At 52.6% G+C, this 13,037-nt stretch overlaps 1 protein-coding gene across 9 annotated transcripts in view; it reads left to right on the top strand.

Annotated features, from left to right (window-relative positions):
• The window catches only part of MSI2 (musashi RNA binding protein 2), a 335,448-nt gene that overhangs the window by 296,326 nt on the left and 26,085 nt on the right, over positions 1-13,037 (top strand). For 3 of the 9 annotated variants that reach the window (XM_038759048.1, XM_038759050.1, XM_038759047.1), the window contains exons 11-12: positions 11,656-11,679; positions 12,487-12,615. In XM_038759048.1, coding sequence (XP_038614976.1) covers positions 11,656-11,679; positions 12,487-12,615 — 153 coding nt within the window. The remainder of the gene's footprint in view (positions 1-11,655; positions 11,680-12,486; positions 12,616-13,037) is intronic. The other 6 variants (XM_038759056.1, XM_038759049.1, XM_038759046.1 and 3 more) reach the window with 3 other exon arrangements.

Genomic DNA, 13,037 nt, shown 5'->3' with positions numbered 1-13,037 from the left:
GTGTGCTGCTCTCTCTCTTAGCTTTGCAGTTTCCTGTTTCCACTTCGGGAGGTGAGGGCACCAAATAACCAGTAGCAATGATAGCCTGAGCCTGCCTGATGGCACGCCTGCCCTGCCATGCTTCATCCTCCGTTCTCTCCCCACCCCCCGGCCATACCCTGCCTGTCAGCCCCTCCTGGTAGCCACCTCTCCGGGCCAGCAGCCGGAGCCCAGCTCGTTGCCCACCCTCTACCTAGTTTGACCTGACATGGGCACTTGAGGTGGCTTGTGTTATCACAAGGGATTGGGAGATTGGGGTGGTGGGAGCCAGGGGTGAGGAGAGTCGGAGGAGCAGTGTAGCCTAATGGGTAGAGCATGGGCCTAGGAGTCAGAAGGACTTGGGTTCTAATCCTGGCTCTGCCACTTGTCTGCTGTGTGACCTTGGGCAAGTCATTTCACTTCTCTGTGCCTCAGTTGTCTCATCTGTAAAATGGGGGTCGAGACTGCGAGCCCCAAGTGGGGCAGGGACTGTGTCCAACCTGATTATCTTGTACCTACCCCAGCGCTTAGTATGGTGCCTGGCACATAGCAATCACTTAAATACCAGAATTATTATTATTATAGGGTATGGAGCTGTGTGAGCACAGTGCTTGGTTCTCTGAAACAATTCTTCTTCTTTCTCCCTCCAAAAAAAGAATCTGCGGGCACCAAGAACCACACCAGACTTTCTGGCTGGGTCTCACTCACTGTGGCCTTGAGCATTGGATGGGGGCATCAGACTTCTCAGACTATTTCTGACAGCATCGTGGGTCTCGGGGGGTGGGGGCTCGGGTACCGAATGTGTTTCCTGTGGCGGAGCCAAGGTACCAGGACTTGGAGGGGCAGTATGGGGGATGAGGGGCTGACAGGGACGTTTGAGCCATGTTTTCAGGGACCGTCGCCCACCCTCCTGCCCGCTTGCTCTTGACGGGTTGAGCTTTTGGCTTCTGGTACGGTTGCATCCCTAAGGCAAAGAACTGCTTTCCCGTCCCAGTGGAGGAACGTGGTTTCTTGGGTGGGCGGCAGCCCAACTTCTCCTAGATCACCACCATTCTCCTCCAGGAATGGCTTTTCTTGGCATTTTGGTTCCTTTGGGAAGCAGCATGGCGTAGTGGAAAGCACCTGAGCCTGGGAGATGGAGGACCTGGGCTCTCATTCCAGCTCTGCTACTTGCCTGCTCTGTGACCTGGGGTAAGTCACTTGACTTCTCTGTGCCTGGTTTTCTCCTCTGTAAAATGGGGATTCAGTAATACCTGTTCTCTCTCCCCTAGTCTGAGTCCCATGTGGAACAGGGACTGTGTCTGATCTGATTGTATTGTACCTACCTCAGCGCTTAGCACATGGCTTGGCACATAGTAAGCATATAACAGAATCACAGTTTAATTATTATTATTATTATTATCATTTTGTATTATTATTCTTATTACCAGCACCACGGGAAGGAGAGGAAAGTGTCTTCCAGAAGGGCATCTATGCACGTCCCGCTTTAGGGCCAGCCAAAGCCCTCTGGTCCCGTCTCACAAAGGGCAGAGTGTACGAGGGACCGGCTGCTGCCAGCTCCCACCGGCCCGAGAACTCGGGGACCGGTTGAAAGCGGCTCAGCCCGGCCGGGGGGAACAGGGGCCAGCTCAGGGAGGGGTGGAATTGGAACTGCCACCTAGGGCAGGCAAGAAGGGTTCCTTCCACTCTGATCGTTCCCATCGCTGAGCCACGCCAACCTCGGGGCAGAAAGCCAGTCGGGTGGATAACCAACACGCAGGTAATTCACTTTTTTTACCCCCCTATTCTGGCTGAGAATTATCAGTGGCCAGAAGGCTGGTGCCAAAGGTACCACCTCCTCTCCCCTCACAAACCTGTTCATTTTCTGCGATGCCTTTAAGGCGTCAGCGGGGGCCAGCGTTTTGCCAAGAAGAAAATGCCGTGAAAATGCTTCTGTCCCAAGAGAGGCGTCAAGCGGTCTTATGATGGGCCCGTACCTTTTGAGGGGATGAGGTGTGACCTGTTTGAGCCCTTGGACCACAAGCCGGTGACCGAGTAATTACAGAACCGCCTCAGTTGGGGAAAACCTAGAGGTCATTAAGTCCAGTCCCCCGCCTCTAGGCAGACCTGCCTTTAACCGTCCTGGCCAGGTGGTCGGCTAAATGGTCTCCAAGAAAAGAGATTCTACAACCTCCCATGTAATGGTGTCCCTGGGCCTCCTGCCAGGCAGAATTCTTCCTGAAATCTAACACGAATCTTTCTTGCTTTGTTGTCTCGTTCTTTCCATAAAAAGGAAGGGAGACTGGTTGGTTGGTGCCTTTTAACCCTGTTAGCCAATGCTGTCCTCTTCTTGGGGAGCTGCTGCTACTTCCTTCCATTTCTCTGTTTGAGGGCAGGTCCCAAGTTGGATCCAGAACTTTACTCATGGCTGACAAGAGGAGGAGGAAGAGCAGAGGGAAGAGAAAGAGACAGAAGAGGGTTGCTTTACCTGCCAGAACTTTTTGAGTGGAGGCAATTTTATGGTTTGGTCCCTGGTGTGGACACAAGAGTTCGGGCACCCTCACCTAAAGTGGCTGAGCTTTGGTGCAGCTGCATAAATGTCTGTGGCAGAGATAGATGAGAGCCTTACTAATAACTGTGGCATTTGTTAAACACTGGCAATGTGCAAAGATCTATGCTAAGCAGTACAGTGAGATCAGCGCTCAGAACAGTGCTTTTCATATAGTAAGCCCTTAGTAAATGCCATCGTTATTATTATTATTAGAGAAGCAGTATGGCCCAGTGGCTATAGCACTGACCTTAGAGTCAGAAGAACCTGGGTCCTAATCCCGGCTCCTCCCCATGTCTGCTTCGTGACCTTGGGCAAGTCACTTGACTTCTCTGTGCCTCAGTTACCTCATCTGTAAAATGGAGATTAACCAAGAGCCCCATCTGGAACATGGACTGTGTCCAACCAGGTCAGCTTATATCTACCCCAGCGCTTAGCTCAGTGCCTGGCACATAGCGCTTAACAAATATCATATTTAAAAAAATCAGTCACGATCACATTTATTAAGTGCTTACTGTGTGCAGAACACTGTACTAAGTGCTTGGGAGAGTACACTGTAACAGTAAATAGACACATTCCCTGCCCAAAACAAGCTTACAGTTTAGAGGGGGAGATGGACATTATATAAATGACAGATATGGATATAAGTGGTGTGGGGCTGGGAGGGGGGATGAAGAAAGGGAGCAAGTCAGGGCAACGCAGAAGGGGGTGGGAGAAGAGGAAAGCGGGGCTTAGCAGGGAAGGCCTCTTGGAGGAGATAGGCCTTCAATAAGACTTCGAAGGGAGGGGAGAGTAATTGCCTCGCATCCATAGCGGGACCAGTGCTGCTTCGACCCTTGCTGCAGCCAGCGAGGCTAGAGGCTCAGGGGCTCTTCCTCGCCTCTGCCAAGCTTGGGCCAGCGGCGTCCCCGTGGACTGGTCCTCCCACCCCAGGCGCATGCGTCTCTACCCCCTGGAAGCGCTGGCATTCGCCGCATGGCCCAAGCGGGTTGGCAGAGCACATATTCAATCTGCCAGCATGAACTTAATTATCATTCTTCAAGCCCTTCAGCTTTAATTTCCATCAGGGACAGCCAATGACAGCTACTGGACCTTTAAAGATAAATAAACAGCGTGTAAAGTGCGTGTTTGTTGACTGAGGGAAGGGAGGGTCCTCCCCTCCTCCCTCTCCCCCCCGCCCGGCTCTGGGCTGCCAGCTTTCCCCAAAGCAATCAACGGCTGGAAACGTGACAACCCAAAGGCAAGCGGTGTTTGTGTCTGTTCCCTCCACGCTCAGTCCATAAGGGAGGAGAAGCCTGGGTCACTGGGAGTCTGGGCTTAATCATCGTTGTAGAATTTTGTTAGGCTCGCACTATGTTCCGAGCACTGTGATGAGCGCTGGGATAGATAATGAGAAGCAGCGTGGTCTAGTGGGTAGAGCTTGGGCCCCGGAGCCAGAGGAACAGGGTTCTAAATCCAGCTCTGTCACCTGTCTTCTGTGTCACCTTGTGAATGTCACTTTACTTCTCTGGGCTTCAGTTACCTCATCTGTAAAATGGGGATTAAGACTGTGCACCTCATGTGGGATATGGACCGTGTCCAACCTGATTAACTTGTATCTATCCCAGGGCTTAGTACCGTGCTTGGCACATAGTAGGCACTTAACAAATGCCATTAAAACAAAATACAACATAAAAAGACTGGGCACAGTCCCTGTCCCACCCAGGGCTATGGGGAGAGAGGGCATGTATCTCCCCCCCAGTTTTACAGATGAGGAAACTGAGGCCCAGAGAAGACATGACTCGCCCACAGGCAAGTAGCAGAGCCAGGATTAGAACCCAGGTCGCCTGACTCCCGGTCCCGTATTCTGCCCGCTGGGCTGCTCTGCTCCTCCTTGATGTGTTTTCCCACCCTGGGCAGCGGTTTGAGCCGGTGGTGGCACTTCAGGTGTTCCCTTCACTGGCTGTTTGGGTCTCCTTGGATCGGGTTGATGGTAATTAATTGTGGAGCCTCAGTTCTGTTCTCGGACCAGGATCCCGGTGACAGAACTCGGGCTGTTTCGGGCCAGGGGAGGGGACTCTGGCTCCACAGAGAGACCTGCACGATGGCCCCGACCCAGGAGAGGTCAGCAACTGGAAATAGTGACCCCTCTCACTCCAGGTCACGTCAACTTTGGGGTTCTCTGCTCAGATATCGGCGCCGTCCTGGCTGTCAAAACCCCCAATGAACAGACTGGGTGGGTCTCGTCACAGGCGAAACGGAGCCATCGTTTTCCAGATTCCGACTTGGCGTCTGGGTGACCTTTATGCTAGGCCTCAAGCGATAACCCTAAAGCCAAAGAAGGTGTGGCCTGAATTCCCCAATCCCGGGTGGGCACACAGAGGATCGCCATCCCTCCTGGGCCCTCAAATCTGTGGACCCCGCAGTGGCGGCCGATTCCATTCTTGTAGCTCCCAGGGGATGCAGGGTGGGAGGAGGAAGATGGCTGAGTCCCCAGCCGTATCCTTGGCAACAAGGAGCATCTGGAAAAGATGCCTGTCTTCCACTGCCCCTTCCCCCGCTGGGAGCTGAACTCTTGGGTTTTGTCTGTTGAGGAGGAGCAAAAGAGGGGTCCTTCCTTGGCTCTTCGGCTGCAAGCAGGCCACAGCTGGGCCCACAGAGAAATTCCCCAGGCAGAATTGCTCAGAGAAGCAAAAGAAGTTGAAACAATAGGCCTGGGAGAGGAGAAAACAGGATTAGCTTCTAGACCACGGGGGTGTTGCTGTCCCACTCTTTGTAAGTCTGATTTAGGCCCGAGGCAGACCCTGATCCATTTTGGTTGGGTTGAGATGAGATGGAAATCTCATAGGCTGGAGGCAGGAGGGGTGGACTGTTCTTGCATCCAAATCTCGGCCAAATGGGGTGGCAGTATAGGAGTTTAGCTGATCTTTCCCTCTCAGTTGTGGGTCCTTGGAAAAAAATCCCTTCCCCTGGCAACACTGCTTGTCTGCTGCAGTTACCTTGAAACCTCGGATAGTGTTTGTTATGTTATTAACAACCATAAACCTTCTGGGTGAAGGTGGAACTCTTCCTCTGAAGCACACTCCCCCACTGTCTTTTCATTCATTCAGTCAGTCAGTCGTATTTATTGAGCGTTTACTGTGTGCAGAGCACTGTATTAAGCTCTTGGGAAAGAACAATACAACAATAAACAGTGCCATTCCCTGCCCTCAACAAGCTCACAGTCTAGAATGGGGAGCTCTTTCCATCCATCCTCACTAAATACCCCCGACAGTAGCTTGGAGGAGACGTCTTCAACCCCACTGGACTTACAGTTGGGGAAGCGGAGGCCCGAAGAGATTGGCTCACCTTCCGAGGTCCCGCAGCCAGATATTGAAAGAACCAGAACCCCTGGGCCTGGGCTCTCTGGCCAACCTGGGCCCAGTCCTACACGGATCCACCGCAGGAAATCCAGACCTCATTGTAGTAAGAGGAGTGGTCATCCAGAGCCCACCGGCCCCTGCCCGCCCACCAGACTCCACACTGGGCAGACTGTGGGATGAAGGGGAACCTGGATTTGGTTTGAGGTTCTGGGTGAGAAGATAGGTCCTGACTTGTTGGCCAGGGATTTGGTCTTCCCCAGAGAGGAAGGCTAAGCGTCCGAACTTCTTTTTTTTATATATAATGGCGTTTATTAAGCGCTTACTATGTGCAAAGCACTATTCTAAGCACTGGGGAGGTTACAAGGTGATCAAGTTGTCCCACGAAGGGCTCACAGTCTTAATCCCCATTTTACAGATGAGGTAACTGAGGCCTCTTCCTCTCCCATCCCAGTGTTGTGATGATGATGGTGTTTGTTAAGCGCTTACTATGTGCCAAGCACTGTTCTAAGCGCTGGGGTAGATACAGGGTAATCAGATTGTCCCACATGGGACTCACAGTCTTAATCCCCATTTTACAGATGAGGTAACTGAGGCACAGAGAAGTTAAGTGATTTGCCTGAGGCCACACTGCTGATGAATGGCGGTGCCAGGATTAGGACCTATGACCTCTGACCCCTAAGTCCAGGCTCTTTCCACTAAGCCACATTGTGCCCCCCACTCTCTCTCCCCTTGCTCTCCCCCTTCCACAGTGCTCCCATTTCAGGACTGGATGTGGTCAGGGGCAGCGGTCAAAAACGTTTTGCCACCCGATGGGAAACAGCGTGGCCTAGTGGGTAGAGCCCAGGCCTGGGAATCAGAAGGATCTGGGTTCTAATCCTGCCTCCGCCACCTGTCTGCTGTGTGACCTTGGGCCAGCCACTTCACTTCTCTCGGTCTCAGTTACCTCATCTGTAAAATGGAGATTACAATGGTGAGGGACAGGGACTGTGTCCAGCCTGATCAGCTTGTAATAATAATAATGATGATGGTATTTGTTAAGCGCTTACTATATGCAAGGGACTGTACTAAGCACCTCCCCCCTCCATCCTCCCCGCCGTACTTCCTTCCCTTCCCCACAGCACCTGAATATATGTATATATGTTTGTACGTATTTATTACTCTATTTATTTATTTTACTTGTACATATTTATTCTATTTATTTTATTCTGTTAGTATGTTTTGTTTTGTTCTCTGTCTCCCCCTTCTCAACTGTGAGCCCACTGTTGGGTAGGGACTGTCTCTATATGTTGCCAAATTGTACTTCCCAAGCGCTTAGTACAGTGCTCTGCACACAGTAAGCGCTCAATAAATAAATACAACTGATTGATTGATCTACCCCAGCACTTGGAACAGTGCTTGGTACATAGTAAGCGCTTAACAGATACCATCATTATTATTACTATTACGTTAGGTGCGAGTGCTGATGAGCCAAAATGTCCAGTAGTGTCGAAAGGAAATAGGGATTTCCACTGTGGGCTTATTCCATCTGGGCTACTAGTCCCATCGACTCGGAGGTTGCCGCCCTGGTCGCTCAGGACTGTGCGCCCTACCGCTAATTGAGTTTCTCGAGCTTTTAGGCATTTCAGAGATGGGGGAAAGCAGTGGCTAAAAGCTATTAAGAAGAAATCAATGAATGCTCTTTGAAGAGGGGATTGTAGGTCTGGAAGGAGTTTGCCTGATCCGAGGCTGGGAAATAATTGCCTGGGATTCTTACACTTGAGTGGGTCAGAATGATAATTCAGAGACAACGGGAGGCTTTGTCTCGAGGATGCAGACGGGGACTGTTAGGTGAAAGGACACCTGGATGACATTTAAAGGGGCAGCCCAAATTAGGGGCCAGCTGAAAGGCAAGGAGATGCAGGCCGTGGTGCCCAAGGAGGGGAGAGATTTTAGCAGGACCCTATTTGGTGGGGGGCGAGGGGGAATGGAGGGCGTTTCTCCCTCCAGGGAGGCCTCTCCCAGCAAGAAAGATTGTATTACGTGGCCCTCTGCCAATCCAGACTTGCGTTGAGCAGCAAGTCAGCAGTCAATCAATCCATCAGTGGGCTTTATTGAGCTCCTCCAGAGTACTAGACTCTGTACTCGGGGGAGTACAGCCGTGGCCTGGTGGAAAGAGCACGGGCCTGGGAGTTAGAGGACCTGGGTTCTTTTTCCAGCTCCGCCATTCATCCGCTGTGTGGCCATGGGCAAGTCTTGTAATGTCTCTGGGCTTCTGTTTTCTCATCTATAAAATGGGGACTCAGTGCCTGTTTTTCCTCCTACTTAGCCTGGGAGCCCCATGTAGGACAGGACTGTGTCTGGCCAGATTAATTTGTATCTTTCCCAGTGCTTAGAACAGTGCTTAAATGCCATAATAATATAAATTATCATTGTTGATGATAATCATTAATAATAATAATAACCACGACAACATAGAGAAGCAGCATGGCCTAGTGGATAGAGCCCGAGCCTGGGAATCAGAAGGTCGTAGGTTCTAATCCCGGCTCCACCACTTGTCCATTGTGTGACCTTGGACAAGTCCCTTCACTTCTCTATGCCTTGGTTACCTCACCTGTAAAATGGGGATTAAGACTGTGAGCATCCGTGGGACAGGGACTGTGTCCAAACCAATTTGCTTGTATTCACCCCAGTGCTTAGTAAGTGTCTTGCACATAATAAGCACTTAACAAATGTCATTATTATTATTAGTAGTAGTAGTAGTACTACTATCCTGTGCCCTCATGTAGCTTCTGATGTATTGGTGGAAAGACAAAAAAACACTTGCAGATTACAGATAGAGCAAAGACCACTGCTGCCTGCAAACTCTCCCGACAACTCCACAGGCCTTTTGTCAAGTTGTGGGTCCAGCAGCCCACCTGACAGGACAGGACCCCCAACCCTTGGTGGTATCTGGTGGAACAAAGTCAGGTGAGGAGCTTGGAATCAAAAAACTAATCCCGGCTCCTCCACTTGCCTGCTTTAGGACCTTGGGCAAGTCATTTCACCCCTGGGCCTCAGTGACCTCATCTGTAAAATGGGAATTAAGATGATGAGCCGTGTGTGGGACATGGACTGTGTCTAACCCTGTCTCTACCCCAGCACTTTAGTACAGTGCCTGGAACATAGGAAGCACTTAAACACCATTAAAAAAAAAAAATGGAAGGGCTTTTGCTTCAGGGGCCGGGGTTCCAACAGCTTTGGTTGCTCGCAACAGGAGGCGTGGATCGCACTGTGCTTGGCCAGTGTCCATGGGATCTTGGTGGGGTTTCTGGGGATGTCTGAGGGGTCCCTCAACCTTGGGAAGCCGGTTCCCATGAGCGGTGGCCAGGCCCCGAGCTCTCAGCCCCCTCCCTGCGGCGGGAAGACCAAAGCCCAGCCTAATGAAAAGAATAATGCAAGAGAGAATCCGTTTGAAATGACAGCTGCTAGCCTCTGAAAGCCCTGCCCGGCTTGATCAAAGCCCGCGCTAACGTCATTGGAAAAGAGGCAGAGGTGGACGGGCTCTTTCCTCCAATTTTCTCAGTCCAGCCTGCAGACCTCGGGGCTCTGTGCGCTGGAGGATCAAGGAGGCTGGGTCCGGGCGGTGCCCGATACACGCGTGTCGCCAACGGTTCGTTCCAAAGAGCCAGAGGGTTGTTCACAGAAAAAAACAAAAGGGTCAGGCAGCCAGAGTGGGTGAGGTGAAGTTGGGTTTTCTGCGCCTGCCATGGTCCGCTGACCCTCCCAGACCCCTTCCTGGCTCTCCCTCTTTTCGAGCAGAGAAATCACACAGCTTCTGAGTGTAAAGCTCCCCAGGGCATTAGCTAATGCCCTGCTTCCCCCCTAACCCCCACTTGTCTCTCCCTCCCTCTCTCCCCCTCTTTCCCTCTGTCTCTCTCTCTCCCTTCCTCCCATCCTTCCTTTTCATTCATTCATTCAATCGTATTTATTGAGCGCTTACTGTGTGCAGAGCACTGTACTAAGAGCTTCCTCCTCAGGAGGTGGCAAGAGCTCCGAGCTGGGACTTGGAAGCTGTGTGACATAGTGGATGTAATGGGCTTGGGAGTAAGAGGGTCATGGATTCTAATCCCAGCTCCGCCACATCATCATAATAATAATGATGGCATTTATTAAGCACTTACTATGTGCAAAGCACTGTTCTAAGCTCTGGGGAGGTTACAAGGTGATCAGGTTGTCCCACGGGGGGCTCACAGTCTTCATCCCCATTTTACAGATGAGGGAACTGAGGCTTAGAGAAGTTAAGTGACTTGCCCAAAGTCACACAGCTGACAATCATCGGAGCTGGGATTTGAACCCATGATCTCTGACTCCTCTTTCCACTGAGCCCTGCTGCTTCCCAATTGCACCCAGCTAGTTTGAGGCTTCCCACGGCATTCGAAAAAACAATGTGTTGGGACCGGGTGTCACTCCTGGGCAAGTTTTCTTGATGGCTCCCCCCTCCACCCCCATGGAAAAATTCCTGTCCCCAAGGTTTGCTGTTCTAGGGCGGTGGAATCTATCGAGCGAATTGAGCGATCCGCCAAGGAGGGGAGGTGGCGAAGGAGTCCTGCGGCGGGGGGTGGTCAGCCTGGGCAGCGGCACTGGAGCCAGTTGGTCGCCCACAGTGATAGGGGTGGGGGCAAGACCATAGACTCACCCCTTGACCAGAAAGACTGGCTGGATCAGCCCTCAACTGGGGAAATCTCTAATCCTGATTCCCACTGGGCCTTTCCTCCCGCCGCTTCTTCTCCCAGCCCCTCCTCCTCTACACCTCCCCCCCATCCCCGGCCCCCTAATCTTTCCCCAAACCCCCCACCCCACACACACTCACTCCCAGCGGCCCTTTCACTCCGACTGCACTTATCTGCGAGCTCCTTTGATGGATCAGATTATATTCCAGCCCACAGCAGTTGTTTGCAGCCGGGGTTCCTGCAGGTGCTTTTATCTGAGATTAGGGATAATGGATTTCTTTTCTCGGTGTAGTTTTTTCTGTCTCTCCCTGACTTTGGTCCAAAAAGCACTCAGTGCCAGAAAATAGATCTTTTGTCCGGAGGTCTTTCTATTGGCTCAACACCTCCCTCTCCCCCGCCCAAATGTCATGCTTCCGTTACCTAGAGTCATTTCTGCGCTTTGCAGGCTGTAAGCACTAAAGAAGTCCAGAGAGCACTCCCTGCTTGCCCCTCTCTTCCTCTCCAACCCGCATCCTGGGGGGTTTGAGTCTAGGAAACTGGGGAGAAGGGAGAATCAGGGGGCATCCTGCCCCTGGCCAAGCCAGAAATGACCTGGTTCTCTGGGGAGAGCAGGCCTCTGAGGACAGTAGTAGCAATAATATGTATTAAGCACTTACCTTACCATAACCTCATTGTGGGCAGGGAACGTGTCCACCAACTGTGTTATATTGTACTCCCCCAAGCACATAGGACAGTGCTCTGCACACAGTAAACCCTCAATAAATACAATTGATTGATTACTGTGTGCAGAGCACTGTCTTAAGCCCTCAGTAAACACAACATGATTGATGGATTGTGTGCAGAGCACTGTCTTAAGCGCTGGAAAAGAGTATATGGGTGGGAATTAGACCCAGACCGCGCCCCTGGAGAGGCTGAGGACCTGTGATACACCTCTGCCTCCCGTCTTTTTCGGTACTCCCTTCCTGAGGGAAACTACAGCGGGATTTTTTTGTTTATGAGGGGTGAGGAATACGGGGATTTCAAACAGCCCCAGATAATGGTGAACATATATTGACTTCAATACTTTTTTTCCTCCCAACAGCCTTATTACCATATTTAAATGCAAGTATGTCTTTTTTTTTCCTCGATGTTCTAAGTAGTTTAGCGTGACTCTAGAGTGTTCATTCCCTGTTGAGTCTCCATTAGCCCACTGTAGCAAGGGTGATCAGCCTTAGAGGTAGCAGGCTTCTAGTTTGCTGCTTTTAGGAAAACCTTCCTCTTTTAGTTGCGTGTGTGTATGTGTATGGATGGATGGATGTCTCCACCCTCTCTCCATCCTCTCCATCCCTTCATCAGTAGCCCAGGCTATGTAGCCCTTGCTATTACCGTCAGTGTTCTGAGCCCAGAGAGGAAGCTCAGGAGGCTTCTGAAATCCATCCCCTCCTCCTCGGCAGCTGGTGCTTTTCCCAGAAATTGGCTCTGGATCAGAGGCCACAGGCAAGGACCCTTTTTGCCGCCTCCTCTCCTTGCCTGAGCCTGGGACAACCCTCCTCGGGCCTACTCTCTCCTGCTCCATAGAGCGGCCTTCCCAAGGGATGGTCCTCCCTGAATCCACTCTGCTTCACCTCTCAAGGGACAGGCACACCCCTCCCCAAATTAAAGCCAGTTTCCCAGTGGCCCCCTCCCTACTGTCGTGGGGAAGGTTCAAACGGGAAGGTATGGGGCAGGGGATGGACCCCTGGGCAAGCCGGGGGAGGCTGACGGACAGGATGCAGGGGTGCCGTCTCCCATTGAAGAAACCTGGGCCGCCAGACCGCTTCCCCGAGCATCCCCTCTCTATCCCCTCCCCCGGCCGCCAGGATCCCCGTCCCTCTGAGCCCCGCAGGCCCCGGCTTTCCGCCCGCTTCACCCTCTCCCTCTGTCTCCCGGCCAGGTTTTCCAGCGGCAGCGGCAGCCGCCTATGGACCGGTCGCGGCGGCTGCGGTGGCGGCAGCAAGAGGATCAGGTAGGGAGGTGTATGGAAGAGGCGGCTACACAGCGTATCCCCAGGCTGCTGGGGCAGGTAAAGGCTGTTGGTGTTCTGGGTGGCCGCACCTGTCCGTCACTGTTCTCATGGCCTCGTGGGCTCCCTGGGGGCCGGGGGTGGGGCGAAGCCACGACGGTCAAGCGGTGCCCGGCTCCGGCAAGCGACCGCTGCCGACCAGACAGGCTCTCGTTTTCTCTCCCTCTCCTGCCGAAAGTCACGGCGGTGAACTGAGCGATGGCTTTTCCGGCCCACTGGGCCGACCCCCGTGCCCTCTCGCTCTGTGGCCCCACCCCAGCCAGACTCCTGACCCGTCCCGAGGCTCGGTGATGGTCAGAGGAGCAGAACAGGGTCCCTCTCCCCCGCCCCCCACAACCCCCCAGAATTATCGGTGCCTTCCCGCTGGGCCCCACCTTCCCTAGCCAGGTGTCCGGCCTCCACCCTGAATCAGAGCGGGAAGG

The sequence above is a fragment of the Tachyglossus aculeatus genome, chromosome 17 (assembly GCF_015852505.1).
Source record: "Tachyglossus aculeatus isolate mTacAcu1 chromosome 17, mTacAcu1.pri, whole genome shotgun sequence".
NCBI classification, from domain to species: Eukaryota; Metazoa; Chordata; class Mammalia; order Monotremata; family Tachyglossidae; genus Tachyglossus; species Tachyglossus aculeatus.
The sequence above is the reverse complement of the archived record's forward strand: the minus strand, read 5'-3'. Positions and strand labels throughout refer to the sequence as shown.